Source organism: Ahaetulla prasina, chromosome 1 (genome assembly GCF_028640845.1).
Source record: "Ahaetulla prasina isolate Xishuangbanna chromosome 1, ASM2864084v1, whole genome shotgun sequence".
In the NCBI taxonomy this organism is placed as follows: domain Eukaryota; kingdom Metazoa; phylum Chordata; class Lepidosauria; order Squamata; family Colubridae; genus Ahaetulla; species Ahaetulla prasina.
In genome coordinates this window covers 220,585,397-220,611,641 of record NC_080539.1, presented here as the reverse complement: position 1 = coordinate 220,611,641, position 26,245 = coordinate 220,585,397, and the positions used below count along the sequence as shown (strand labels likewise).

The following is a 26,245-nucleotide window of genomic DNA, read 5'->3' as shown; positions in this document are numbered from 1 at the left end:
GCTTTGCTGACTTAATATGTTTTGAAAGAGAGATAGAAAGTTCATGACAGTCTAAAGAGGGGGAGGCAGAAGACTATCAAACTATTCATATCAAAACGGAAATTATATTTCAGGAACCATAATATCTCATCAAACCACAAGCACCTTAATTTGATCAAACAAACTTTTTATTATGTATTGAAAAAGCAAGAAGTCTTAAAGAATTTTCACTTACTACTTGCAGTAAAGAAAGATACCCAAATCCTACGTTATCAAAGTTGACTTTCACATTTTTCCATCTGGCAGTTTCATTTGCCTGTATGAGATTCTCACACTCAGACTTATTGGCAACTTTATCAATTTCAAACATGTCGCCAGTTGTGGTATTAACACAGTGGTAGAATTTGCCAGCAAACAAGTTTACTCCCATGATGCTGAAAATCAGCCAGAATATAAGACAAACAAGAAGCACGTTCATGATGGATGGAATTGCTCCAAGAAGGGCATTCACAACCACCTAAATACACAAATACGGGAGGAAAAGAAAACGGTGTAAGAATAGGTGCAAAACTGATAAAATTATTCTGTTGCATGAACGCATAATTTACTACTTTTAAATTAAAACGAATTCTAAAAGGCTGAGTACTATTTTGAGTTTATCAGAGCAATGTTTTAAAATATTTTTGTATATTCAGCAAGACAAAAGATGGGAAAATCAAATTATCTAGATTAAAACAAAAATGAAAATAGTGCTAACAATAATTTGAAGATTGTTGATATCTATTAAAAAGAAATAGGTATTAATATTTCATAGAAAATAATATGAAAAACTAAACTACAAGAAATTTTTTTAATCATTATCAACAAAAAATGAATTTATTCTTTCTCCAAAATTAAAAACAGAAATATCAAGAATATTTAAATAAATCAAATGAAAATCAGCATCTATTTTAAGGAGTGAACTTAACCATGCAATTTTATTACAAAGATCGATTTCTTTGCATAAGTAAGCCAGACACATTTGCAACATGTGCTTATCTAAGTAATCACAAAGTTTATTTCAAGCTCCAGTCTTTATTAAGCAAATAAGTCTATTTTAATTAAACATTTTGCAAAAATATAAAGGAGTGAAAAATTCATAAATCTATATAGGGGTGTAATTAAAGAATCCAGAAACACTGAAGTACAGCATAACATATTATCTAATTCCTTAATTATATTAGGGGTGAATGCTATCAAGAAACACAAGGAGGTGAATATTAAGACCCTATTAGCAAAATCATTGTAGAAATATGGGTTGCTAAGGAAAAAAGAATTACTTTTGCTGATTTATGCTCTAATCACAGTTGCTGCAGGATTGTAGGGGTGTGGGGGGGGGAGAGAAGGGAAATTAATAATATTAAAGCCTGCAATAGATTGTCTTTTTCTATTAAAAAGTGTGTTAAACATCCTATGCAAAGATTGCTTTACTTGTAGAATCCCTGTCCATAAGACTAAATTTTACTCTTTGGAAATAGAAGGGAGAAGAGTCTGAATCACTCCATTTACTATTTATTACATTAATAGGAATTTATTTTTATTTTTAATTTAAAAAGGTTTCTCTCTGAAAAATTCAAATGTTTCAACTAAGAAACAGAACTGTGTATGCAAGACCCAAGTGTGACTTATATCCAGTATGAGGTCTAACATGCAAAGCTACCAGGTGAGTCAGCAAAATACAACTCTCTATAGCAAGAGCAATAGATTTGCTCATTGTGGTTTGTGGATAATTATGAAACAATATGGAAAGATCATCCTTGCCCTGAAAACAACCTACAACACTATGGATTTTCAAGAGACGCCATTTTGATGAGAGACTATGATCAAGCACTTACTGAATCTAAATAACATGCTAAGAGTTTGGGATTCATATGGATCAATCTACTCTACACAGGAATAGGTTCCTAAATAAGTAAGTCTCTGTTTAAAGGAGGTTTTGGCAAGTTTCTTAAACCAAGTAACTATGCCTAAACTCAGAAGAGCAGTAACATTAACATATTTCAATGTAGTCTCAAGGGCAGTTCCTGAGGGAAAATATAAAAAATTTCTTACAAGCTAAGATTGTGACCTTGTTCAGAAAGAGCCATTAAATCCATAGCTCATCTTTTATTTACTGGGTCTTCTACATGGATACAAGAGCTCGCTTTATAATCCCTATTGTAGGGGTGAAATAAGTAGACAATTTTGATGTAGGTATGTATGTTCAGCATGTAACTTTTATCAAACTAATATGATTCCATTTCTTTAAATATGGCAAAATTTTGTTATACCATCTATAAAACTAGACATGCCCTGATCACCTCAGCTATAGTATCTATTGATAAGTTTATAATGTTTTTTTATATTCAAAATAAAAATTATTTAACTATGTAAATTATTTTATTAACTAGGGGAATTTTAGTTGGTGACCATAATAAAGATTATTACAACAAAAACACCTCCTAAAAGAGAAGTTTTTTTTTTAAAAAAATTGTTCTTATTAGCAAACTAGAACGTCAGTAAAACTGCAGACGTCTATGAAACTTAATTCTGTTTTTCAAAGACAATAAACTCATATGTAACTTTTTTAAGCAGTAGAATTGGTTCCGTTCATGATTTGTGAAGAGTCATGTTAAAAATTATAATAAGAGAATATTTCATAATGCAACATTTTTTGGAAGAATTGGATTTAATAAAATGGAGTCCTCTATGAGCACTAATTTGCTGGCGACTTCAGTCAGCAGATGTTGAGGGACAACGAATAGATAAAACCGTATTTGCCAAATGGTCTGCTTTGCAATAGTGAAGCTTTCCTGTGTCCTTCATCTACAGTGAATGATGCTTCTCTATTCCCAATGTTGAAACAAAGTTCAACTTCAAATATGGAACTGAACTGAAGCAAGCAAAATGCTTTAGGTGGGTCTTGTTTAAATACAATAATATTGGATGCAGCATGTTTGGAAATACTGCAGTCCCTTCATCTCATACAGTTTATCATTACAGATTGTGAATGTGAAAGATTAGATTTCTAAGCATGTAGGAGAGGAGCTGTGGAAGTATTTATTTACTAATTCATCTCTACATAGTCAAACATACACAGAGACCTTCGTTACTCCATGCCGTTCTCAGTTAACCTGCATCCTTATTTTTTTTGTTTTGAAAAATAGAAAAGGCAACATGTTCTGTCTACGAATACTATTTGCAGATCTTAAAAGACAGTGAAGATAACAGCAGTGATTGCCATCTGGATTGTATTATACCAGGATGCTACTAGTACAAATACAGAAAGACTCTCTATTTTTAGTCTTCCAAGGCTGGCCCTGTTTCCCTTGAGAGGAAAAGAAAGGTTCATTTTTCAACTCCATAATGAAACTCGGCTTTTAAACAGGTAATTTTCAACTCTAGCATCTCAGTGGGTTTCATAGCTGGCTGGAAATGTACATGTTAGCAAAAATTTTAAGCCACTTTATAATGCAAAAACCTTCTGACACCTTAACATTTAGATTAGGATAATTCTTACATCTGAACAATTTTATCTGAGGAAAACTTATTACTGTCAAACAGAAAACAATGGAAATATAAGGACGCTCTTATGTATAATATTCACGGGCATCACCCAAGTGATGAGCTAAGGTGGTAGAGAGCCTACTAGGTAGCAGAGATGGGAAAAAGCAACCTCACCAGGTTGCTATTTGGTAAATGGAAATGGCTGGTGCAATAGGCCTACTGTGATTGCCATTGTGGGAGAATGTCCATTTCACGCCCATCAATTCCAAAGGTTAGGGACCGCAAGTTTAGATGAAGTAACAATTATCTAAAACTAACTTACACAAGTCACAGTTAATAATTACGACTCAACACATAGTATCAAAACCTGGCTGAATGAAGGGGATAATGTTGTCTTGTCAGAGAAGGGTCTTTCAGCAACCTTACCATCAGGGCTAGAGGGTGTGAGGAAGATCCATCTGTTAAGGGCAGTAACGGGTTTTGTTAGTTTCTTGCAGTCCCATATTTGAAGGGGGTGGGGGGAATGAGGAGCCAAGGCTGCTTTTCTATATGCTTTTCCAGAGCAACAATGCTCTGGAATGACTTCTCTGTGGAGATCAGACTTCCCCATGCTGGCTTTCAGAAAACTACCAAACATGGAATGATTCTGAAGAGGATCCTCTTAACTTACTAGATTTTACTTTTTGCTCTTGGTTTTCTTTTTTTCCATTGGCACTATTGTGTAATCATTTGTTTTTATGTGGTATTTTAATGGTTGTTATGTTGTACACTCTACTCTGTAAGCTGCTGAGAGTTGTTAGAATGTAGTAATGTATTGTAAGTTTAGTTTAGTAAGCAAGCAAGCAAACTAACTGAAGAACTAAAATCAAATCACTATTATAGGTGGTTTCACACAATTGCAGAAATCTGATAGGGCAGGTTGATGGCATGACAGTTGGATCACTCCAAAAAGATGGAACCAATGATTTGAGTAAATTGCATTGAAATATTAAGGGAATTAACTTTAACTAACAGTTTTGGTAATCAAGAATTTTAAGACCCTGTGACTACACGTTTTCCTCACAAGGACCCAAAATTGTCAAAATGAGAACTGGTTAAATCTTAAACTTTGCATCTGACACTTCTTTAAGTGCTCATAGTTTCATATGTGATTAACAAACATGACTAAAAAGAGAAAAATAGTTGTTAATGTATTTTTATACTGTATTATATTATATTCATATAGAATATAATGAAGTGGATACTGTATGTTTAGTCAAAAGTAAGTATTGCTGAATTCAGCAAAGTTTTCTTTTAGCAAGTTGTGTTTAAGACTGCAACCTTATCATCTGAAAAAGTGCAATGTTTGAATCTCAACTTAGATCATTGGAAGTTATGGGACTTGATCTAGTAATGATTTAAGATCCACTGATATTACAGATAGTCCGTGAAACGTTTGAAGGAAATTGTCTCTGAAAGATGACAGACAGACAGACAGACAGACAGACAGACAGATAGATAGGGGATAGATAGATAGAGGATAGATAGATAGATAGATAGATAGATAGATAGATAGATAGATAGATAGATAGATAGATAGATAGAGGATAGATAGATAACAATCTAGATAGCTTATAGTAGATAGATAGATAGCTAGATAGCTAGATGGATAGATAGAGGATAGGTAGATAGCTAGATAGAGGATAGGTAGATAGCTAGATAGAAGATAGCTAGCTAGCTAGAGGATAGATAGATAGATGGATAGATAGAAGATAGCTAGACAGATAGCTAGCTAGCTAGAGGATAGCTAGATAGCTAGATAGAGGATAGATAGATAGATAGATAGATAGATAGATAGATAGATAGATAGATAGATAGATAGATAGATAGATAGATAGATAGATAGAAAAGTTATAAAGATTTTCAAGATTATAGTCGTTAAATAGAAGGACTATAGAGCAAAAGCATTTTGTACTATCACTAAATTAGATTAATGTAAAAGTGAGTCTAGAATATGCTGCATTTTCCATTTCACTTCTTATTTGATTGTCAGATTTACTAAACTGAAAGAGGCTCCTTTTAACAACCTGTTACTCCTTTTTGATGAATACCCAGCCTTCTTTTTGGGCTAAGCTTTACACAAAGGAAATAGTATAGTGGATTGATCTGCAATTATGTCTACATTTGCCATGTCCAGTAAATACAGAAGGATTTATGTCTGTATATATTTGTACATCTCTACTATACATGGTAAACATGGTAAACAGGCTCGCACATCAGACAAAACTATAGCCTGTTGATTGATTTAATATTTCTTGCTTTTTAAAGTTTTTTTTAAAGTTTTTTTTAGTTTTGTATAATGTCCATTTGGAATTGGGCGGCCAATACATTTCAATGAATAATAATAAATAATATATTGTGATTTACTGAATAAACCACAACTAATTGGATTCACCAAATATGCTAAAGCATTAGCCATGATTTTAATGCCACAGTGGTTGAGTTCACATTACATAAAGCTGAAACCAAATAATCAGACATCAATTCAATCCAATAGGTAAACCAGATGTGTTTTTGCTTTTCTTAACCAACACTCTTAAAGTCAGGTCTGAAACAATCCTACCAGAGCAGATATCTTTTGTAGGTGGAAAGGTACCTCAGGCTTTCATAGATTTTTACATTCTAATTGTGTTTCTCCTCTTTCTTTTCTTTATAGTGTGAAACTAGTAATGGAAAAACTGTGGGGAAAAGCAGTATGCCTCATTTATAAAAAATAAATACTTAATAATTGGGTCTGTAAACATTGAACATTTGTGATACTGTCAATTGCCAATTAGTCATTACTTTGTCAATGTAAAGTGTGTTTTAATATATCTGCTGAATTACATAAAACTGTATAGATGATATTCGGGGTAAAATTTTCTTTTTAATATTACTATCTAAAAAACTGGACTGGAAATTTGAAATATGATAAACTTTAAAGCAATCAGCCAGAAATGTGCGTAAGACATGCAAAACTAAAACTGCAAGGTGGCTTAATTTTTTAAAACCTTTTCTGTTTTACTGATCTAAGAGAAAGGTACCAAGCACGGCGTAACATGCTCTCTTTCAGTGAATTTACACATAAACACATGCTTTATTGCTATAAAAAGCAATCTATAAATTTAGCAAAGCAATGGATATTGATATTGATTTTTCTATGTTAACAATAACATACTTGAAGTACAACAAGAACTTTATATTACAGTAAATATTAAGAATGATAAATAGAAAGCAAAATGCATATCCAAATCTCATTTTGCAGTGAGATTAGAATAGTCTCAATCTATAGCAGATATAAAAGAGGTTATTTACTTTGCCTTCCAGCACCTATGTGGAGTTAAAGTGTTTTAAATTTAGTTTTAAATATATTTGAATAACTATAATATAACAAAACAGATATGATTTTTAAAAAATATTGTATTTTGGTTATTTTTTCTTTTGCTTATGAACAGGTATTTTATAAATATTAAAATAAGTTTGTCATATGTCACAGACTTACATTGTCCTTAGGCCTTGGGGTAGTCTTCTGCGTAGAAATAATTTTTACCAGTTTTTGAACAGAAAAATCATATAATGTTAATTTTAAAGTCCCACATTTAAATGTAAGTATGCTAATATGTAAAAACTAGTACCTGATATTTGGGAACAACTCAAACTAAACTTTGAATGGAAAAACTATTTAAAGTTCTTTATTACCCATTCTGCCAATTAATTAAATGAAATACTTATAAGAATGTAATTTATAGAATAATATTGATACTAGATCTCACTTTCATTTAAATGCCACTTATCTACTGTAAAAAAATCTATGCACAAGCATTTTCTTTGTAGATTTTTCTGTGAGGGCTCACTGGGAATCTCATTAGTTTCTTAGCAATTTGTATATGCTCTTTTGTCTTCCAAATAATAAGACATCTCCTGAATTTGAAACTATAAATTTGCTTAGTATATAAGCGCAACTCAAGTCTTAAGGCTTCCAGATTTATGTAGCTCTTGAATGATCATGGCACTGGAGTTCCCCAAGCCCATACTCAGCATCAGGCTGTATGCTGCATTGCAGAAAAAATATTATATGTTGACGCATAATAGAAATAAAGGGCCCAAAAGACCAACAGAATTTGTGAATCCTTATTTTCCCCCAAATAGAAAACTGCTAGTACCTAATAGCTAAAGGTGTTCTTACTCCACAATCTGTTGCCGCACAGATAATAGTCGAACCCCAATTCTCTGATGTATATCATTGAACCACTGCTCCCCTTGAAGAGAGCAAAGAGGTATTAATGGTTTGCAGGAGATATTTCTTCACCACCAGCCCATTCTTCCCTTGTTCCCTTCAGAATAAAACTGTTGGGGAAAGTTTGTGTGGTAGCTGTTAGTGACTCCACAGAGCTGGTCAGTTAAGTATTTCAGTAGTTTATGTGAATTCTTTTCCTGTTCACGAATCATTCATTAACAGATATACTGATTTCTGTGAATGTGTACTGTTTTTAAATTTTGGCCAAGTGCTATTGACTTGGTAAATTCTTTGCAGACTTTATCCTTTATTATTATTATATCTCTTTAGTTCTGGCTGCAATGATTCTATCATTAGAATCAAATCTGATTTCCTTTGCTCCTTGGTTCAATGAGAGGGGCTTTTTCAAGGAGGAAGACCCATAGAAAATGGTGAATAACTGATACCAGTGTGTACACGTGACACCTCCTTTCCATTTAGAAAGCTTTAACTAGCAAAATCATTTCTGAATGTAAAAATGAAACCAAATGCATTCTTATGTCCTGTCTTATGAAGAAGATATGTATTAAAGTAATTTTTCATATTGCCATATTCTTGTGCACATATTACATGAACATTAAGCATTATTGCCATTTCTGAAGAATAATTAGGAAGGAGTACAAAGCACAACAGTTTCCCAAACAATTGTGTCAACAAAAACATATTTGCAAGAATGTTCATGAATAGTAAAGAAAAAGAAGTATGAACATGGATAAACCAAACAGTCAGTTGAAAACTGAATGAATGTTCGTGAACACTACAGGAATTGACCAGCTCTTACCCTATTCCACTGCTGACTTCTCAATTCATGAATTTCTTGTTTAAAGGAATTTGTTGAAATTAAGGGGTGGTTAGATGCACCTGAAATTCATGTATCGAGTCAGTTTCAATTTACAATATTTCTTTTTAGAAATTTTGAAGAAAACGTATGCAACCTGATGGATACAATTTGAGGAAATGAGCTCCAATCTGAATCTCATTTCATGTATTGGTGATTTTTTTTGTATTTGTTTTTTAATCTAAATACTACATAAACAGCATGTTATTATTAGCTGTTCACCTCACTAGATGGGTTCTTTTATCATTATTCAAAAGCTGTTTCCTCTTATGTTTCCATGAAGTGGCAAAAACATACTCTAAAAATAACGTTTGAACAACATGCAGTTTGAATTAGGTTGTATGCAGAGAATAAATTCATATTTTCACAGAAATATTTTGAGTTTCACTACTGATTTCAGTACAGTCACAAATTCAACTACTAACTTTAAGAAAGACAAGAAAATAGGGATAAGACATAAGAATCTTTTCTGAGATAGGAATTAAGACAGGATCCTGACTTACCCAGAAAGCAACCGAATAATAATGCATGATTTGTGTAGATAATGCTGGAATTATTTTAACTCTATTGAGAATTATTAGCTAGTGTGGGGGAAAAAAGAATCAATTGAATTGTTTGGTTAATTAGCCATTTAACAGGTTTAGTCCAATTAAGGAGATCATATTATATTTAAAGGTTATAAAAATATCTCTGTACAGCTCAATTAATAATTACCTTTGAATGCTACTAATATTTAAATGGTTCACTGTAAAATAACTGAGACCTGATCTTATTTGGAAAACTGATGCTAGTCAAATATGACCAGCTAAATGAAAGCCTAAATGTAGCCTGTGAGAACTGGTTTTTTCCCCTATTAATTTCAATATTTAGGTCAGATTTTTTGAGCACAGCATGCTGTTTTAAACAGCTGCATAACATAAACTTTGTTCATGAAATAAAAATATTCAGAAGAAAATCAAACCAAATTAACTAACTTTTGAAGTTCCTATTAGCAAATGTGCTTTATTTAAGAACAAACTCCTCAAATTGGCTAGAAAGTAAAGTAATATAAATCACCCTGCTAATATGTAGCATTAAAAAAAGGCTTATATTTAGCTAATGAAATATTTTGCTTATCTACTACTGGTAAATATGCAATTGTATGAAAGGGCAGCATTTTTGCATGGATTGATCATTCTCCACAGGACATGCATGGAACATTCATTAGACTTAGGCATGCATTTTATTTATCATCAAACTTCTTCTCGTTTTTTTCTTACCCTCATCCCTTCAAATCTTGATAAGGCTCTTAAAGGTCTCAATGCTCTCAGTGTCCTAAGGGATTTAATGGCACCAAGTTCTGAATAACCCAGTGCATTTGCTGTTAAACTTATCAAAGATACCTGTGGGATGAAAAAAAAATGATAAATAAAATTATTCTTTGCACCTTTTTGTGTTTAAAGTTGTAGCATTTTTTAGGAATGCACACTCTGAAGGAACTATGGAACAGGAGATATCCCAAAGATAAGCAGGTTCTTCCATAAACTTGAAATCTTTCAACATCAGGTTTGTACTAGGGTATGTAGTGGTGGAAAGAATTGGTTGCTAGCACAATTTGCTAATCTATATTTTGTTTAAATTAAAATGTATTAAATGAGCCATGACTGGGTTTATACAAGTTATTTTAGCTTTTCAGTATGCCAGTTTTGGCATTATATACTCTGGAGTGCTAATATGATTAATCTGGCTAAACTTTCATCCTGGTAATATCAGCCAAATCACCCTAGGTTTGTTTTTGTTTTTGTTTTTTTGCAGGACTTGGATTCAGGAACTTGAGTGTGGCCTCTAAGGAAATGTTACATAGACTCAGACTATTCTTATAAGTTGTTTGGAGAGCGGTCTATTATCTTACTTCCATTTTTTAAATAACAGACTCTGGTCTCCTGAAAGTGTCAAACATTATATAGAAATCAAGTTTTCCAATGGCATATTGTGGTCAAAATGAGCAACAACTCATTTTGCCCAAAAAGAACAAGTTGTGGCAATTTTTAAAGAGTTTAATACAAAATATCCTACATAGCAAGAAAATTGATTCTGATAGTAGATTATTATGTCGCCCAAACAAGACGATCCCAAATAGCAGGAGTAGGTGGAAACCATAAATAATACAAAGAGAAGGTCAAAAAGAGAAGGTAGAAAACTGGGAAAATTAACGAAATGAAAAAACTTTAACAGGCTACTGGGGCATAGAGGGGAAGCTGGCTAGCTGGCTGAAATCCTATACAAGATTACTTTATACCATCATTGTCCAACTTTTGGGCTTGTCTTGGCTGTATTGAGTGAAGAGGAATTGTTTTGGGCCGCATATAAAATATGCTATAGTTAATGTATATAAATCACATAATAAGGTTAAACATTTATGATCTTGTGGGGCTGCATTACTAACTGTCTGCGGTCTTCGGCAGTCTTTGGCTTTGGATTGGACCAAATCTTGCTTTATACTGTAAAATTTTATTACAGATTCTACTTGTAGACATAAATAAATAATATGGGATACCTACATCAACAATCAAGAAATCCAGCCAGCACCAAGCATTAGTAAAGTATGTTTGATATCCATATGCTACCCATTTCAGAAGCATTTCAAGAATGAAGATGTAAGTGAAGACTTTGTCAGCATATTCCAATATGGTCTTGATGGTTTTCCTCTGTTCTATGTATACGTCTTCAAAGGCCTGCAAATGGCAATCCACAAGATTTAATCTATATTATAATGGAATAATCACTTTTGTGGCCCTCAAAACACTCCCAGATTACATTATCCGTGGTTGAACTTGGTGGGAAATTGTCAAATAATGATAACTGATTTCAAATAGGATATTGATACTCCCATGCAATGGCTGAAATGTAATAAAGTTGTATTAAAAATGTTGAAATGTCTCTCCATGGCACTACCCATCAGTGTAGTTCTCAATGGCAAAAACGTTTCTTTAAATCTACAAAATTGTATCTTCCCCTCCTCCAGGTATAAAGGATGTAATCCATCCAAAGGCTTCTCCAGTTCCAAAAAAGCATTTTATTTTATTTTAGACACTGCAAATAGTTTTATAATTATAATGTAACCCTCCCCCTTCATTTTTTTTTAAATTTTCACTTACCAAAGCACCACTACTAAGGAGAATCATAAAGACAATGAAGGTTTCAAACCAATTGTGTTCAACTATTCGGAAACAGGTTTTTCTGAGATTCCACCATTGCTTTCCTCTTCCATCTTCCACACTAACTTGACAACACTTGAATCTTCGTACACAACCTAAAATGTATTAAATGTTAAAAAGGTGAAAGAGAAACAAAAAAAAGTTTTACATTTCTTGATCTAAGACTATCTGACAATGAACTGTAGCCTCTTCATGATGATTTTCCTATGTTATTAAGTAGACTTGTATCCTATCTTTCAATAAGGAGGTCTAGGTAGTGCAGGGGTGTCAAACTCACAGCCCGCGGGCCGGATACATCACACGCTGACCACCCCTACCCCCCGGTTTATCGAAGGGGGAAAAAGTTGCGATGCATCACGTGACGCCGCTGTGTCACCACGAGTTTGACACCACTGATATAGTGCTTTGTTCTTCAACTTTCATTTACTATACATGCATAATAGGCAGTGCAGAGAAAGAGTGACTGGCCTAGAGTCATCTAGTTAGGCATTTGTAGCTAGATAGAGTAGAACCTAGTGTCCAGCTCCTAATCCAACATCTGTAACCACCAAACTGTATACACCTGAAACATGCTTTGTATTCTTTTCAAATGTGTATGTCTTCTAGGAATAAAGTAACAAAAATGTTGGATACTTAATTTTCCCTGACCTTCTGTAAAACAAGCTTCAGGTTCAAGTGCTTCCTCAGGTTCTACCACTGGTTGTTCTTCAGCAGGTAGCCCAATATCAACTGTGCTCCCTTCTGATGAGCTAGAAGAATTTAGTTTCTGTCAAAGGAGGAAAAAAATATAGTTAACACATCTAAAATAACTGACTAAAAAAAGCCCAGCCATCATTAGATGTTCTTTTAAGATGTTATATAGTCTCTTTGAAAAAATGATAATCAATCAGAAATAGGATCATTATTCTGAAATAGATGCCAATTTAGCACATGGATGGACAAAGAACAATTTACTGCTCAATATGATATAGGTCTGCACTCAGTAAACAGGTCTGTGAAGGTTTAATGATTTCTTAATGGTATCTGGTAAATTCCATTTTTGAGGCAAAGTTAATTAAACCCTAATGCTAAGTTATGATTATACAACAATAGCATTGTGCCTTGAGGAAAATAACAGCATTTTACACAATAGCTGTAATTACTAACCAGAGAACAATGAGGCTAACTGCGTTTTGAATACAATGATGGTTGAATATCATATAGAACATTTGAAGTACAGAAAGAAGGAAACATATTAAACTGGAAATCTCCTGGAGATAGACTGCATTAATGGCTACTGCATTAATTCTATTGAAAGAACTAAGGACTAAAGAAGTAAAAGACAGACTATGAGAGGGAATAAAAAATGTAGGAGTTAAAATAAAAGCAGAGAGGAAGATTACGGATGAAAATGTTCATGGCAACTCCAAACTAATAAAGATAAAAGCCTGTGGGAGGGAAGAGAATATGAAAAGAAAGAATAGCTGATTAGATAACCATTTTCTATCTCTGTTCAGTCATCCAGTCGTGGTGGTTGATTTTTTTCTCTTTCTTATAAAGATGAAGAATCAAATACAAAAGAAGAATCCAATTAAACAGGAAGGAGAAAATGGAAAATACAGCTGCACTCAGATCTTTAAAATAATCAACATCTGAACTGAAGTCCTATAAAGTGGTAAAAGACTGTTAGTTGTTTTCGGTTTTTACTGGGAAGCATGCAACACATAAAAAAATAATACTCTGAACTCTCACATTGCAGTAGTTATTTTTTTAAGTAATTATGGATTCCTATCATCATTATAGATCAGGGAATATTTTGCCACAGATTTTAATAGGCTGCACTAAAGAACTCAGGGGATCACCCCCACAAAATGGTGCCAGTACAAATTTGGCTCTAAGGTTCGTCAAAGCAGATGATTTCAGGAATGGAGCCTGCACTTTTGGTCTGCCTGAAATGGAACCCAGCTAATTTGTCATATGGGAATTTGTGGACTGTCTGTTCTCCCTTTGATGGAAACTTGTATCTGTTCTTACTTCCACGCTCCTGGATTTAAACAAGCTATTCTGTTTCAAGATAGCTGTTTTATAAAAAAAAAATACCACTTGTATTTTGCACATTTCTAGACTCATGCCAAAAAGCAGAGGAAAACAAGACAACTGTGATCAATTTTAATCGCCCCTCTCCTAATAGCCCTTGCTTTGTCTGAGTTGAGCTGGAAAGAGTGACAAGAACCTGAAAACAATTACTATCTAGATCAGGGGTCACCAACCTTTTGGACCTCAGGGACCACTAAATTCATAATTTTAAATCCTGTGGATCAGTAATATGATCTGCCTAATGACCGGCTGGGTGGGCATGGCAAGGTGGTCATGTGACTGGGTGGGCGTGGCCAACTCAATGTCACTCACGTCGAGGGGCATCTTGCCAGCCTCTACTCGCTACTTCTCGCCTGCCTGCCCGGGCTCTTTAGGGCCCCAACGGGAAGCAGTCGCTGGAGTTAAGCAGCCACCACAAGAAACAGTTGGCAAAACAGCTGGTTCAGTTTAAATTGGATTGAGCGAGGAGGCTCAGCAGAAGCACCACACTGAGGACTACGAGCGTAAGCTTTCCAAGCAGACCTGCAGGAGTATTGGCACCTGGCGGCTCAGTGGGCTGAGATGGTCAGCCCGTTCCAGGCCAGGATGCAGGAACAAAACCCTCTGACTCTTCCCTCCAGCCTTTGCCCAAAGCCCCACACCAGGAGGCTGAAGCAGACCCCGTCGGAATTTCTGCCCCCCCTCTGACCCACACAAAAAGACCCCGAAGGGAGAAACTCTTTGCAGCGACACAAACGTTCATTGCATGTATCCGTCCCAGGGGCCGTAGTTTGAGGACCCCTGATTTAGTACAATATAAAAACATGGAAATAATTTTTCTGGGGACTACCAAAATTTTCTCACGGACCACCAGTGGTCCACAGACCACCAGTTGGTGACCACTGATCTAGATCATCCCTGACTGCATTTTAAAATAGGATTTCTGAAATTTGTTTCACTGAGAATTTACTGAGGATTTACTACTCTAGCCACTATAACAGTACGCTATAGTTACAAATATTGTGGGACACATATAAATTTCTAATATGGTATAATTATACATTGGAGTGTAATTATATGCAAGTGGTGATGGTGACAAGGTAGCTTGGACATTTCCTTCCTTCCTTCCTTCCTTCCTTCCTTCCTTCCTTCCTTCCTTCCTTCCTTCCTTCCTTCCTTCCTTCCTTCCTTCCTTCCTTCCTTCCTCCTTCCTTCCTCCCTCCCTTTTTCTTTCTCTCTCTCTCTCTCTCTGTCTTTCTTTCTTTCTATTCCCCACATAGCTTTCTGTCATAGGAATGAGATGGAAATGTTAAAGATTTAGCATGAGGGAGAGAGGATTTTTGTTTCTGTAGCCCAATCACAGCAAGGAGAGAGAAAGGATTTTTTTGTATGAGCACTTTCCTACTGATAAACTGGATTAGCTGATAGTGGGTTTACCGTGTTTCTTGGAAAACCAGTTCATTTCAAGCAACTATTGTTTTCAACAGAGTCTTTATAATTTGCTTGTAACTAAGGTACTGAAATTAACTTGGGTATTATCAAAATATTGGGTACTCTTTTTTTTTAATCCCTTCCTCTCAAAATAGGTAAAGGTTTGCCCTGTTAGTTCTGCCTGACTCTAGGAGGCAGTGCTCATCTCTGATTCCCAGCCAAAGAGCCAGTGGTGTCCGAACACATGGCTTCTGTGGTCATGTGGCTGGCATGACTATAGGCTGAAGGCTACCCAAATCTCTGTGCTATCATTTCAAATATTACATTTTCCTACTAATTTGGATTATGGTATAAGAAAGGATTGGATTTTTAGAAGCAACATTAGCGAATAGATGGTAGGTTCACTTTTAAGTGCCTCTTTAATTTACTTACTATTCTTACTTACTATACATTTATCTTGTTTAGCAACCACAATCTGTCCCTTAAATTGGAAGTGAAATAGTTGCTAAATGAATACGAGAGAGGGACGGAAGGAGTGGGGGAGAGGGTGGGGGAAACAAGTGTGAGAGATGGTCTAAAATCACAGCTGCAGAAATTTGGTCATAAATTCATTAGTCATAAAATGATTTTTTTGTTGAAAAAAAAATAGTCTTTAGCAACAGTTGCTTAAAACGAGGTAGCAGTTAAATGGGGATTCATTGGAGGCAGATTTTATATTCTAATCTATTTGCATGACAATATTTCATACTGTCTAATCTTTGAAATATACTCCCCCATCTCAGAAATATTTCTTAACCCCTGAACCATGTACATTAGTAGCATTTCAAATCTTACTTCTTTGCTTTCTTCCAAATCAGACTCACTACTGAATTCCTCGGTATTTAAATTTTCAAAATCAGATTCTCCAACGGCGATCGGTACAGTCACCGTCACGCTTGGATTGTTAATGAACGACATGTAATCGCTTTCATCTACCACGTATCTTTCCACGCTGCTGCCGGTGCCTATGCCACTGGTGGTGGTTCCATTTCCATCTCTAAAAAAATCAATCTCTTTGCAGATTTCTATGGTGTGGTTAGAGATGCAGCTGTTCTTATTGTGGAGCTCCTCGAGAGGTTTGATTTCATCTAGAGCTTTTTGCTTTTTGACAAAGGATTTCTGGATGAACTCATGGATTTTCCTTTTCATAAAATCTATTCCTTTATCAATCCTCGCCACTGCAATCTGGAGATTGTTCATTTCATTATCATCATCTGTAGCAGCAAGGTTATCTGCACTAAATGAGCTCAAGAGCAAGGCCAAAAAGAGATTCAGCACCTAAAGAAAAGAAGGAAAATTCACCCTTGGTTTTGATTAGCAGATGCTATACGCCGAAATGATCTATTTGAAATTCATCCTTGGTTTACAGACTTACAACCTAGTTCATTAATCACGCATTATAAAAATAGATTTGAAACCTAGTTCATTAATCTCACATGATAAAACCAGAGAGATTGTGTACATTTAAGGCTGTGCTAACCAAGATAAAGACCAAAAGGACACATGCATACACATATCCAGGCAATCTAGGTTCACACATCAAACCATTATTTAGGGTAGAACAGGTTTATGGAATCCATTTCACTTATGAAACCCTCCTTCCAAAATAGCACCTGGTTTTGACTAAGTCACTGAAAACCCAGAGCTGCCTCTGAGGAAATGGAAGTTCTGTAACACTACCTTGGAAGATCACTGCTTATGGAGGCCCACTGCATTCACTAAAGGTTTCCTTCTAATTTATGAAACGTGAAGGAAAGATTGACTTCATGAACAAAAATTGTCTATGTGTGTTTGTGTTCCTACTGATGTACAGCTTTGAAACTTGATTGTAGTAATCAATAGCCTATTTATCTTAATCAGAATAAGTAGCGAGTTTGAAAGAGTATAGATACAACAGTCAAGTTGTATAAGAGGGGAACTACAGTGGTGCTTCAAAGTTTGTAAATGTACTGAATATTCAACTTTTATGCATCGATAGAACCTAAAATGTGATCTGTTCTCCATATAAATCCTAAAACTTGTAAAAATTTGTAAACTTCTAAACCTAAAAGAGAACTTGATTAAACAAATGTGTTAAAATAATTGTACTACTTCTTTTATTTATTAAGGAAAAGTTTGAAAATTCAAAAAGATTCACAAGCTTTTAAGCATCACTGTATTTTCATAGGTTGGAAAATATTTATTTACCAAACATTTTTAGTGTTTCAGTGAATGACAATTGCATGAAAAGTCATTCTGTTTGAAAAGAGGATGTCTTAAGAGATTTAAAGAGACAATACTTCTTAATATGGTCGAATAAATATTGATATTTTTTAAAAAAATTACATACCACTAAATTTCCAATCACCATAACCATCATGAAGACTGTAAGGCACATGGCTTGACCTGCAACCTCCATACAGTCCCACATGGTTTCTATCCATTCTCCACAAAGAACTCGGAACACGATCAAGAAAGAGTGGAAAAAATCATTCATGTGCCAGCGAGGGAGTTCACAATCTTTTGCAATCTTGCACACACATTCCTTGTAGCTTTTACCAAAGAGCTGCATACCAACCACAGCAAAAATGAAGACAATGATGGCCAGGACCAAAGTCAGATTTCCCAAAGCACCAACAGAGTTGCCAATAATTTTGATCAGCATATTTAGTGTTGGCCAAGATTTAGCCAATTTGAAAACTCGCAACTGAAAAACAAATAAGTGGCCAAAAAAGTTTAGTAAGTAACAAGACAAATTAGTTAAAAATAACCAGATGGAGCCAAATTACACTGAAATAAATTGGTATTCACATATTACAACACTGAAATACAACCACCATTATTTAAAAATGAAGACTATTTCATTCGTTTTCTTCCAGTGAGACCCCATTATAATTTAGAGTTTAAAACTGAAATCCTATTTACATTTAAGGCTAACTTTATGAATGGCTTTTACTAATACAAGTCAAATAATTAGTTTCAAAGTACAAATAACTTTTATTGAACCATATAGCTCATATATGCCATTCAAGCTACGAATCTTAGTTTTATATGTATCCAATGAGTCCCACCATTGAAAGAAACAACAGAAAATCAGAAGATGAAAATCAAAGATCTTTTTTCTAGCAGAGATTTCCATTAATGGAATACGTTTGGACATAATTCAAGCTACCTTCCCATTCTTCAACATTTTTTTGTATCGTTTCCCCTTCTGCCATACTACCATCCCAATCTTTCTGGAACAGATCTGAAGGATTTGCAGTGGCTATCTTCCAGACATATGAGTCTACAAATGATTGCCATCAGATACAAGCCTCAGAATTTTGAGCATTAAGAAAGAAGAGTATTCAGTTTCAAAATTGTGATTCAACATCAAAATCAATTAATTTTAGCATCCTGAATGTGTAAAGATAATGTACATATGCTTGTATTTGTTAAATGAAACAATTTACCAGTCTGAATGATCGGAGAACCGAGAGTCCTTCCACATTTGCTAGGCCAAGTTCAACCAAACTAAGGGTGACAATAAAACCATCAAAAATATTCCAGCCTTCTTGGAAATAATAATATGGATCCATGGCTACTAGTTTAAGAAACATTTCTCCTGTGAAGATTCCAGTGAAAACCTAAAATATGACAGGCAGATTTATCAATTTCCAAAAGCTTCCAAATGCATTTGATAGATTTATTGTGATTTTCTTATTCATTATGTCTCCAAATGTGTTACGTTCTTTGATATCAGTTTAAAGCATCACGCGGGAACTGAAGGAATGATACTGGAAATTTGCATGAGGTTTTCTCTGCTAATAATTTGTTGAGATTTTGAACAGGGGAACAATGATTTATCCCACTACCCAAAGCAACTATAAAGATAGCTACAAATGTTAGGATTGGGCTGTCTTATTTCCCTTAGAGCAACACACTGCTCAGATAGGTAATTTGATGGGCAGCAATCAAAGATCAGCTCTAAATGTGTGTGCAAACATAGTTCTATATATTATAACAATCTGGAAATGACCATTTTCACCTTTCAGCTTCTTCCCTCACATACTTGGTTGTAAGATTTTTCTTCTGCTGGTTTTTGTGTCATTTCAATGTGAACTACGCCGCCTTCGACATGACCTGAGTTTAACTCATAGAATCATCTGTTACAATGTCCTTCCTGTCGAAGACTACTTCAGCTTCAACCACAACAATACACGAACACACAATAGATTTAAGCTTAATGTTAACCGCTCCAATCTTGATTGCAGAAAATACGACTACAGTAACAGAGTTGTTAATGCTTGGAATACACTATCTGACTCTGTGTTCTCTTCCCAAAATCCCCGAAGCTTCAACCAAAAACTGTCTACTATTGACCTCACCCCATTCCTAAGAGGTCTGTAAGGGGCGTGCATAAGAGCACAAGTGTACCTACCGTTCCTGTCCTATTGTTTCCTTTCATTATATCCAATTAATATAGTTATTATATACTCATGCTTATATATATGCTTATACTGTATATTGTTTAGTTATTTCATACTTATATATACTGTGTGACAAAATAAATAAATAAAAAAATAAAGTTTAGTTTTTATTTACATTGATCCCAGTTGGTAAAGTAAAATTAGATTACATAGTCTCAGTTTAAAGACAATTAGGAAAAGTGACTTAAAATCATTAGCAGTGAAAACTCTGGGAGGAGGAAACTCAGTGGTGGGATTCAAATAATTTAACAACCGGTTCTTTGACTTAATGACCAGCTGGGTAGGCATGGCTCGGTGGTCATGTGACCGTGTGGGCGTGGCCAACTCAACGTCACTCATGTCGATGAGGCGCTTCACTTTAGCTGTTACAATGTAACAAGGGTTAACCCGAGAGGCAGTTTCTGTAAGCCGGGCAATAAAGATTAGGCTAGAAACACCATCAGAATGTTTCCTTCCTGCCTTCCTTACAGGATTAGCTTTGTAAAGTGGAAAACAAGCAAAATAAGATTTCTTCCAACAACCGGTTCTCCCGAATAGGTGCGAACTGGCTGAATCCCACCACTGAGAAAACTCCACAATTAGCTTGCAGTTAGTGCAAGATTGCACTAATAAATGGGTAGGTTCCTATATGAACAATGAGAAATTGGAATGCCATAAAGGGAGCTTAATACTCATAAATTTGTTGTGGTACCTTGATATTTAGGTTGCAGTGAGCATCAGAAATAATTTGTAATCTAGAAATTAGGTGAGATGAAGGCTTGATTGAGTTTAGTAGGGCCGTATAAATTCAGAAATTTGCTTGTCCCAAAAGTGTCAAACCATTACACTGTGATTGTTGCATTATCAATGTGCTTTTATTCTAAGTGTCATAAGTGATATACAGCAACATATGAAGTATTAATGTTTTGATTAATGAAACATTAATATTTTGGTAATTCCAATATTTTACATTTTAAAACATTTTTAAAAAACATTTTTTCACTTCCTTTGTTATCACATTGAAATCAAACCACAAAATAAATTCTGTTATTTTGATATATATGGACACAAAATTACTGTATACTGTTTTTTTTAAAAATTGTATTCAGTGTATATTGCTAACCATATCTATCCAGTAATTCAAGCCACTCATTTCTTTTTTTAAAAGATATTTTAACTCTTCACTTAGTGCTGTTATTAACAACATCATTAGAAGAAACGTCAATTAAAGGCACAATATTCAAGCTCACCAAGTTTCCAACATTAAGGACGTTCGCAAATCTTTCTGTCATTGGGTAATGTTCCATTGCCATGAACAACGTATTTAAAACAATGCAAATTGTAATAGCGAGGTCAACAAATGGATCCATCACTATGATGTTAACAATATGCTTCACTTTCAGCCAACACGGGCAGCAGTCCCAGATTAAGAAAATGTTTGAAAATTTGTACCAACAAGGTGGGCATTTCTGTCGTGACTCTTCAAGTTCTGTTTAAAAACAAGGCGAAAGGTTATCATTGTAACACAAAGCAAAAAGTTATCTTTCATTGGTTTTGTTTTTTCAACTTTTAAGTATAAATAAAAAAAGAAGAAGATTCAGTTATATTGGAAGAGAGATTTGGACATGTGAGAATATAAACAGTTTTACTACTCTATGTCTACTCAAAAGAAAGTTAATTCTCAAGATGCAGGCCCAGAGTCTCATTGCCAGGTCTTCAATTCATATTACCGTATTTAAAAAAGAGATCTCTAAAATTAGAAAGTGGATAATAAAAATCAAACAATTATGTAAATGTCAAGATAACTTCTTTGTTAAGAAACACTACAATTTTGGATAGGATTAGTTTATAAAAGTTATGAGGGGAATAGATGCAAGAGTATAAGTAAACATTATTATTGTATTATTCTCTTCCATATTAGAACCCAAGATCACCAGAGAAAACTTTAGAAGAAGAAAATTAGAAGAAAATTCAGGATAGGCAACTATGGAATTTGGTGCCACCAATATGATCTCTAGCTCTGATGGCTTTAAAAAAGCAATTAAATTTGTGGAAAATAAACTCATTTATGTGTATTAGCCATAACTGACTATTTACATGAAAACCATGACATTTGCTTGTCAGGGAACATTAGTGGGGAGAACTATTATAATCAAAACAGGGTTGTGGGCTTCCCAGAGACGTCTGATGATCGTTATAGAACACAGGATACTGGAATTTGGTATAGCCCAGAAGAGGTCTTCCTATGAAATTGTTCACATACTATAGAAATTCATATATGATGAGGCAACTCCTGTGTTAGTCACTATGGAGGTCTGTTTAAAGATTGGTACTGCTTGGAAATAAATTGAATAAAATGAATTGTTCTTATATTATTGAAGTTTGCTATTGTTATTACAGAATGTAGGATTCCTCCCACCCCCAATAAGCTCACTTGTAAAAAATAATGGTTATTCCTTATATTTTTGTCTGTGCATTCAGTTTTGTGCCTGATTTGTTTGATCATCCCAACCCTAGATTTAAAAAAGTGAACTCCTTGCTAGCTGAATCCCTTGCCATCTACATCTGTACCTTCCATAGTGTTTGTGAGTATACTAGCCACACTCATGGCTCTTTCTCTTAGCGTGGGGTCTTCCAAAAAGTCCATAGAAATATGGAAAGAGCTCGATCTTCTTTTTTTCAGTTCTGTTTCTGTTGTTGTGGCCTGAAAAAACAGAGGGTATAATGTAAGATCAACCTGAAAATGGCAGTTCAAGACAACCAGTCAGACATAGAATCTCTTATTTTGAAGACACCCATGCATCATGCTTTTGAATTATGTTTAGTTTTTCATGCCAAACATTTGCTATTTTATTGAATTATTAACCTGGTATTTCAGTACACTGTTAAATAGTGGTAAGAAACGTGTTGTCATTTCGACAACTTCGTTGTTAGCCTTCTCAAATGATCCTCAAGAAACTTTCCATGATTGTTTCAAATTTATTTCTCAAGCTGTCTTGTTTATCCTCATTAGCTTTACAAAATCCCACTTACCTATCCATTTCAATCTGAATTTCATTGAGATTTGCTTCCACTGTGTAGGATTGTAGCCTTGGAAAACATATTAAACTTTGCCAAATTTACACCTATATATAACTACAATTGAGATTTATGCTATCTTCTGTAAACATCCTCATACCTTTTTTAAAAAAATATGACACTTTGTGGGAGAAAAAATAAATTGCAATTGATCAGTCATCAGCTATAAATCTATAATCATTTACTTGTGAACATTTCCAATATGTAGGATTATGGCATAAATTCCAGGTTATCAATAAACATTAGATGATGTAGGAAAATAATGACATGTCACTTGCTTATTTTTTGTATTTAAGATGGACAGCAAGCTTTTCATTCAAGCTTAATCAAAGGAAATGAAAAATAATATCCAGCATCGTCATGTTTCTCCAAATTGGCATAAAAGATCCAATTTTTTGTATATAGAAAGATAAAATGTGTGTCTAAGAAATCACATATTTGGCACACTGTGACTTGAAATGTATGTACAGTAATATTGTATTTCAATTAGCTCTATTTGTTTCATCAGCCAAAGATTAAACATCAGATTAAAAGACTCATGAAAATGCTCAATATATAAAGTGAAATTTTGGAGTGATTTTACCAATGTTTGGGGAACCAGAACTTTTAGCCATATTGTTTGTATGTTGTAATGATGTTCATGAGACAGAATGTAATCAAATGTTCACAACCAAGGCAGAATCCATATGACATCAAAAGATTTAACTTCCTTTTGGTTACGGAGAAAGATGTTCCTGGCCAGACACAATTAATTCAGAGCCAGATTAAATAAGATATGGCAAGGTTTTTTCTGAATATGAAACACACAAAGCAAAATATTTTGCACATTTTCCAGATACCTTTTTTCCCCACTGTATTGCAAATAATAATGTTTAAGACTGATTTTATTAGTAGTAGATAAAAAAAATATTACAAGATGCAGGAGCATTCACAGCTTGACCAACCAAGGATCATTCCCAGGGATTCCATTCTGTAGAAACACTGGCTGGTGCATTAAGAAAAGGTCACCATGCCTGAACTATTTAAAACTTCCTTACATTGTCATCAGTAGCTGGTTTATCTATTATCACCTCTGGCAGAAGCTGTCCAACAGGCGATGTAGGAACAGATGGTCCACCAACCAAGGAAACCACCCCATTGCAATCCACAGTGCTGTGCATCTTCCCATTCACTGGAAACACTGCCAGCATCCTGGATGACCTACTGGCCTGACTAATGTTACTGTTGCGCCGTTCACCATGTCTGCGCGGCACAAAGAGAGAATCTCTTCTGCTATCATTATCTTCAAAAGTGCTGTGTTCATCATCAGCAAAGTCATTCTCTGATCCTATATCCTTTGCTCTACCTCTGAAGCTGAAAAGGCTTGTTCTGCTGTTGCGCCGGGGGGAAAATAGTGAGCCACGCATGCTCAGCAAAGACTGAAAGAAAAGACAAATGGATAGAAAGTTAGCAAACCATCTAAGTCCTGACCTCCACTGATAAAAAGAAAGGGTTCTCCTCTCCACACAGACATACAGAATGCAAATATAGTCTCAGACAGTCCTTTTTTAATGATAGATTTTGCTCTAAGAGTTCCTATCTTTGCTTTTCACTGAGTTGCTGCTACTGAAAGAGGGAAACGTGAGGCAAAAAACTTTCAAGTATCCAACAATTCAATATTTATTAAAACTCTCCTTCCCAAGACCTGAGATCAAAATTAGTTTACTACCTGTGCTAGGGCTTCAAATTTTATCCATGCTTACTTGGGAATAAGCCCATTTAATTAAATGTGATTTAATTATTCTTCTAACTAAATATACATTTGGATATCTTTTTTGCAAAAATGCCTGTAGAAAAAAGTCAGAGTACTACAGACTTATTGAATTTTTGAAAATGTAAAGTTTTTTTGAATAGGAAGTCTACAGCTCATTGATATAAATTAAAACATTGTCTTCCACTATCTCTATGAATGCCTTGGCTTATCTTGAGTCTCAATATCTAAATTTAGTTGCCTGCAATACAATGTTATCTCTTTGATACTAATGTTAAGGATTATGATCTGTTGCCACTAAATTTATTACCAAAGTAGACTTCATAAGTTTCATGACTGGACCATAAGAAACATGACAAAATTATTCGGAGTTAGTGTAAACCCTTAGTACGGTATTTCAAATAATGATTTCAACAACTCTGTGAAGTTTGCATTTCATGAAAAATTAACTCTCTGAAACAAGAGTCTCCACTACTGGGCCACGGCCCATTTGGAACTGGTCCACACAAGCAGTGAGCCCACACGCCCCTGTGAAGCTCCCCACGCACAAGCAATGTGCGCTTGCATACAAAACCCCACTTCATGCCACTCGTACAAAACCATCTCCTCTTCCTTCCCCATGCCGGTCCACCAAGCTGGAAAGTTTGAGGACTATTGCTCTAGAACAGGGGTCTCCAACCTTGGCAACTTTAAGACTTGTGGACTTCAATAAAGCTGGCTGAGGAACTCTGGGAGTTGAAGTCCACAAGTCTTAAAGTTGCCAAGGTTGGAGACCCCTGCTCTAGAACACTCACCCTAGACTTAAAAACAAAAGCTTTCAACCTCCCAGTAGCAAACATGAATGAACAAAAGTGTTGTTTTGTAAAAGATCAGTCCCTTCCAGAACAGCATAACAAGACTCTACTTTTTCCAGAGACAATAATGTTCAAGTTCCATAGTTATCACAGTTTACCTGATGGGGAGAAGAATGCTTCCGTTCTAGTGTTAACCTATTCCCTTCAATAGAGAATCGGCAACCTTTTCTCCTGATACTGTCTTCAGATTCAGATCTATGAAACTCATCTTCATCTTTTTCCTCTCCACCAGATTGTTCTTTTTGTTTTCTCTTCTTCCTTCTATTTCTTCTTTCTTTGGCACTCTTGGAACTCAATTTTGATGTTTCAGATGAACTTTCTGAATGTTCCCCCGTTCCACCTCCTGCGCTGGGATCTTTAGATTCTGCAGATGCAGTTGCTGCAGCCATCGCCGCTGCCTGCCATGAAGCATTAGTAGCATTGGTATATTTTATTGGTCTTATGAAAAGAGCAGCTTTCTTAATTTTAACATGAAAATCCACCAGGAAAAAAAAAAACATTGCATAATATTTAGATGTTTTTAAAAAACAAAAAGAATATTTATTGTTGTCTTGCACTTACACTTAAAATATTACCATATTACATTTGTTTGTCTAATTTAAGAAATGTATGCTAAGTGGTCTTTTTAAACCAGATAAAAACACAAGAAGTGAAAAAGGCATTGATGACACAAAGAGTTCCAATTCAAGTTCTCTATCTACTTAGCTAATCCAGGTATCCCCATTCTAGATACATAGATCTAGATCTCCTTTTCATACATCTGAAGAACCAGATTTCT

At 34.8% G+C, this 26,245-nt stretch overlaps 1 protein-coding gene across 1 annotated transcript in view; it reads right to left on the bottom strand.

Moving 5' to 3' along the window:
- LOC131202409 (sodium channel protein type 1 subunit alpha-like) overlaps window positions 1–26,245 on the bottom strand; it is a 108,474-nt gene that overhangs the window by 14,409 nt on the left and 67,820 nt on the right. Inside the window, exons 11-22 of the mRNA XM_058191360.1 lie at window positions 25,566–25,865; window positions 23,901–24,281; window positions 22,357–22,489; window positions 21,036–21,274; window positions 18,790–18,963; window positions 17,688–18,044; window positions 16,154–16,636; window positions 12,482–12,599; window positions 11,774–11,928; window positions 11,177–11,350; window positions 9,896–10,018; window positions 215–496 (exon numbers count right to left, since the gene is read on the bottom strand). Coding sequence (XP_058047343.1) covers window positions 215–496; window positions 9,896–10,018; window positions 11,177–11,350; window positions 11,774–11,928; window positions 12,482–12,599; window positions 16,154–16,636; window positions 17,688–18,044; window positions 18,790–18,963; window positions 21,036–21,274; window positions 22,357–22,489; window positions 23,901–24,281; window positions 25,566–25,865 — 2,919 coding nt within the window. The remainder of the gene's footprint in view (window positions 1–214; window positions 497–9,895; window positions 10,019–11,176; window positions 11,351–11,773; window positions 11,929–12,481; window positions 12,600–16,153; window positions 16,637–17,687; window positions 18,045–18,789; window positions 18,964–21,035; window positions 21,275–22,356; window positions 22,490–23,900; window positions 24,282–25,565; window positions 25,866–26,245) is intronic.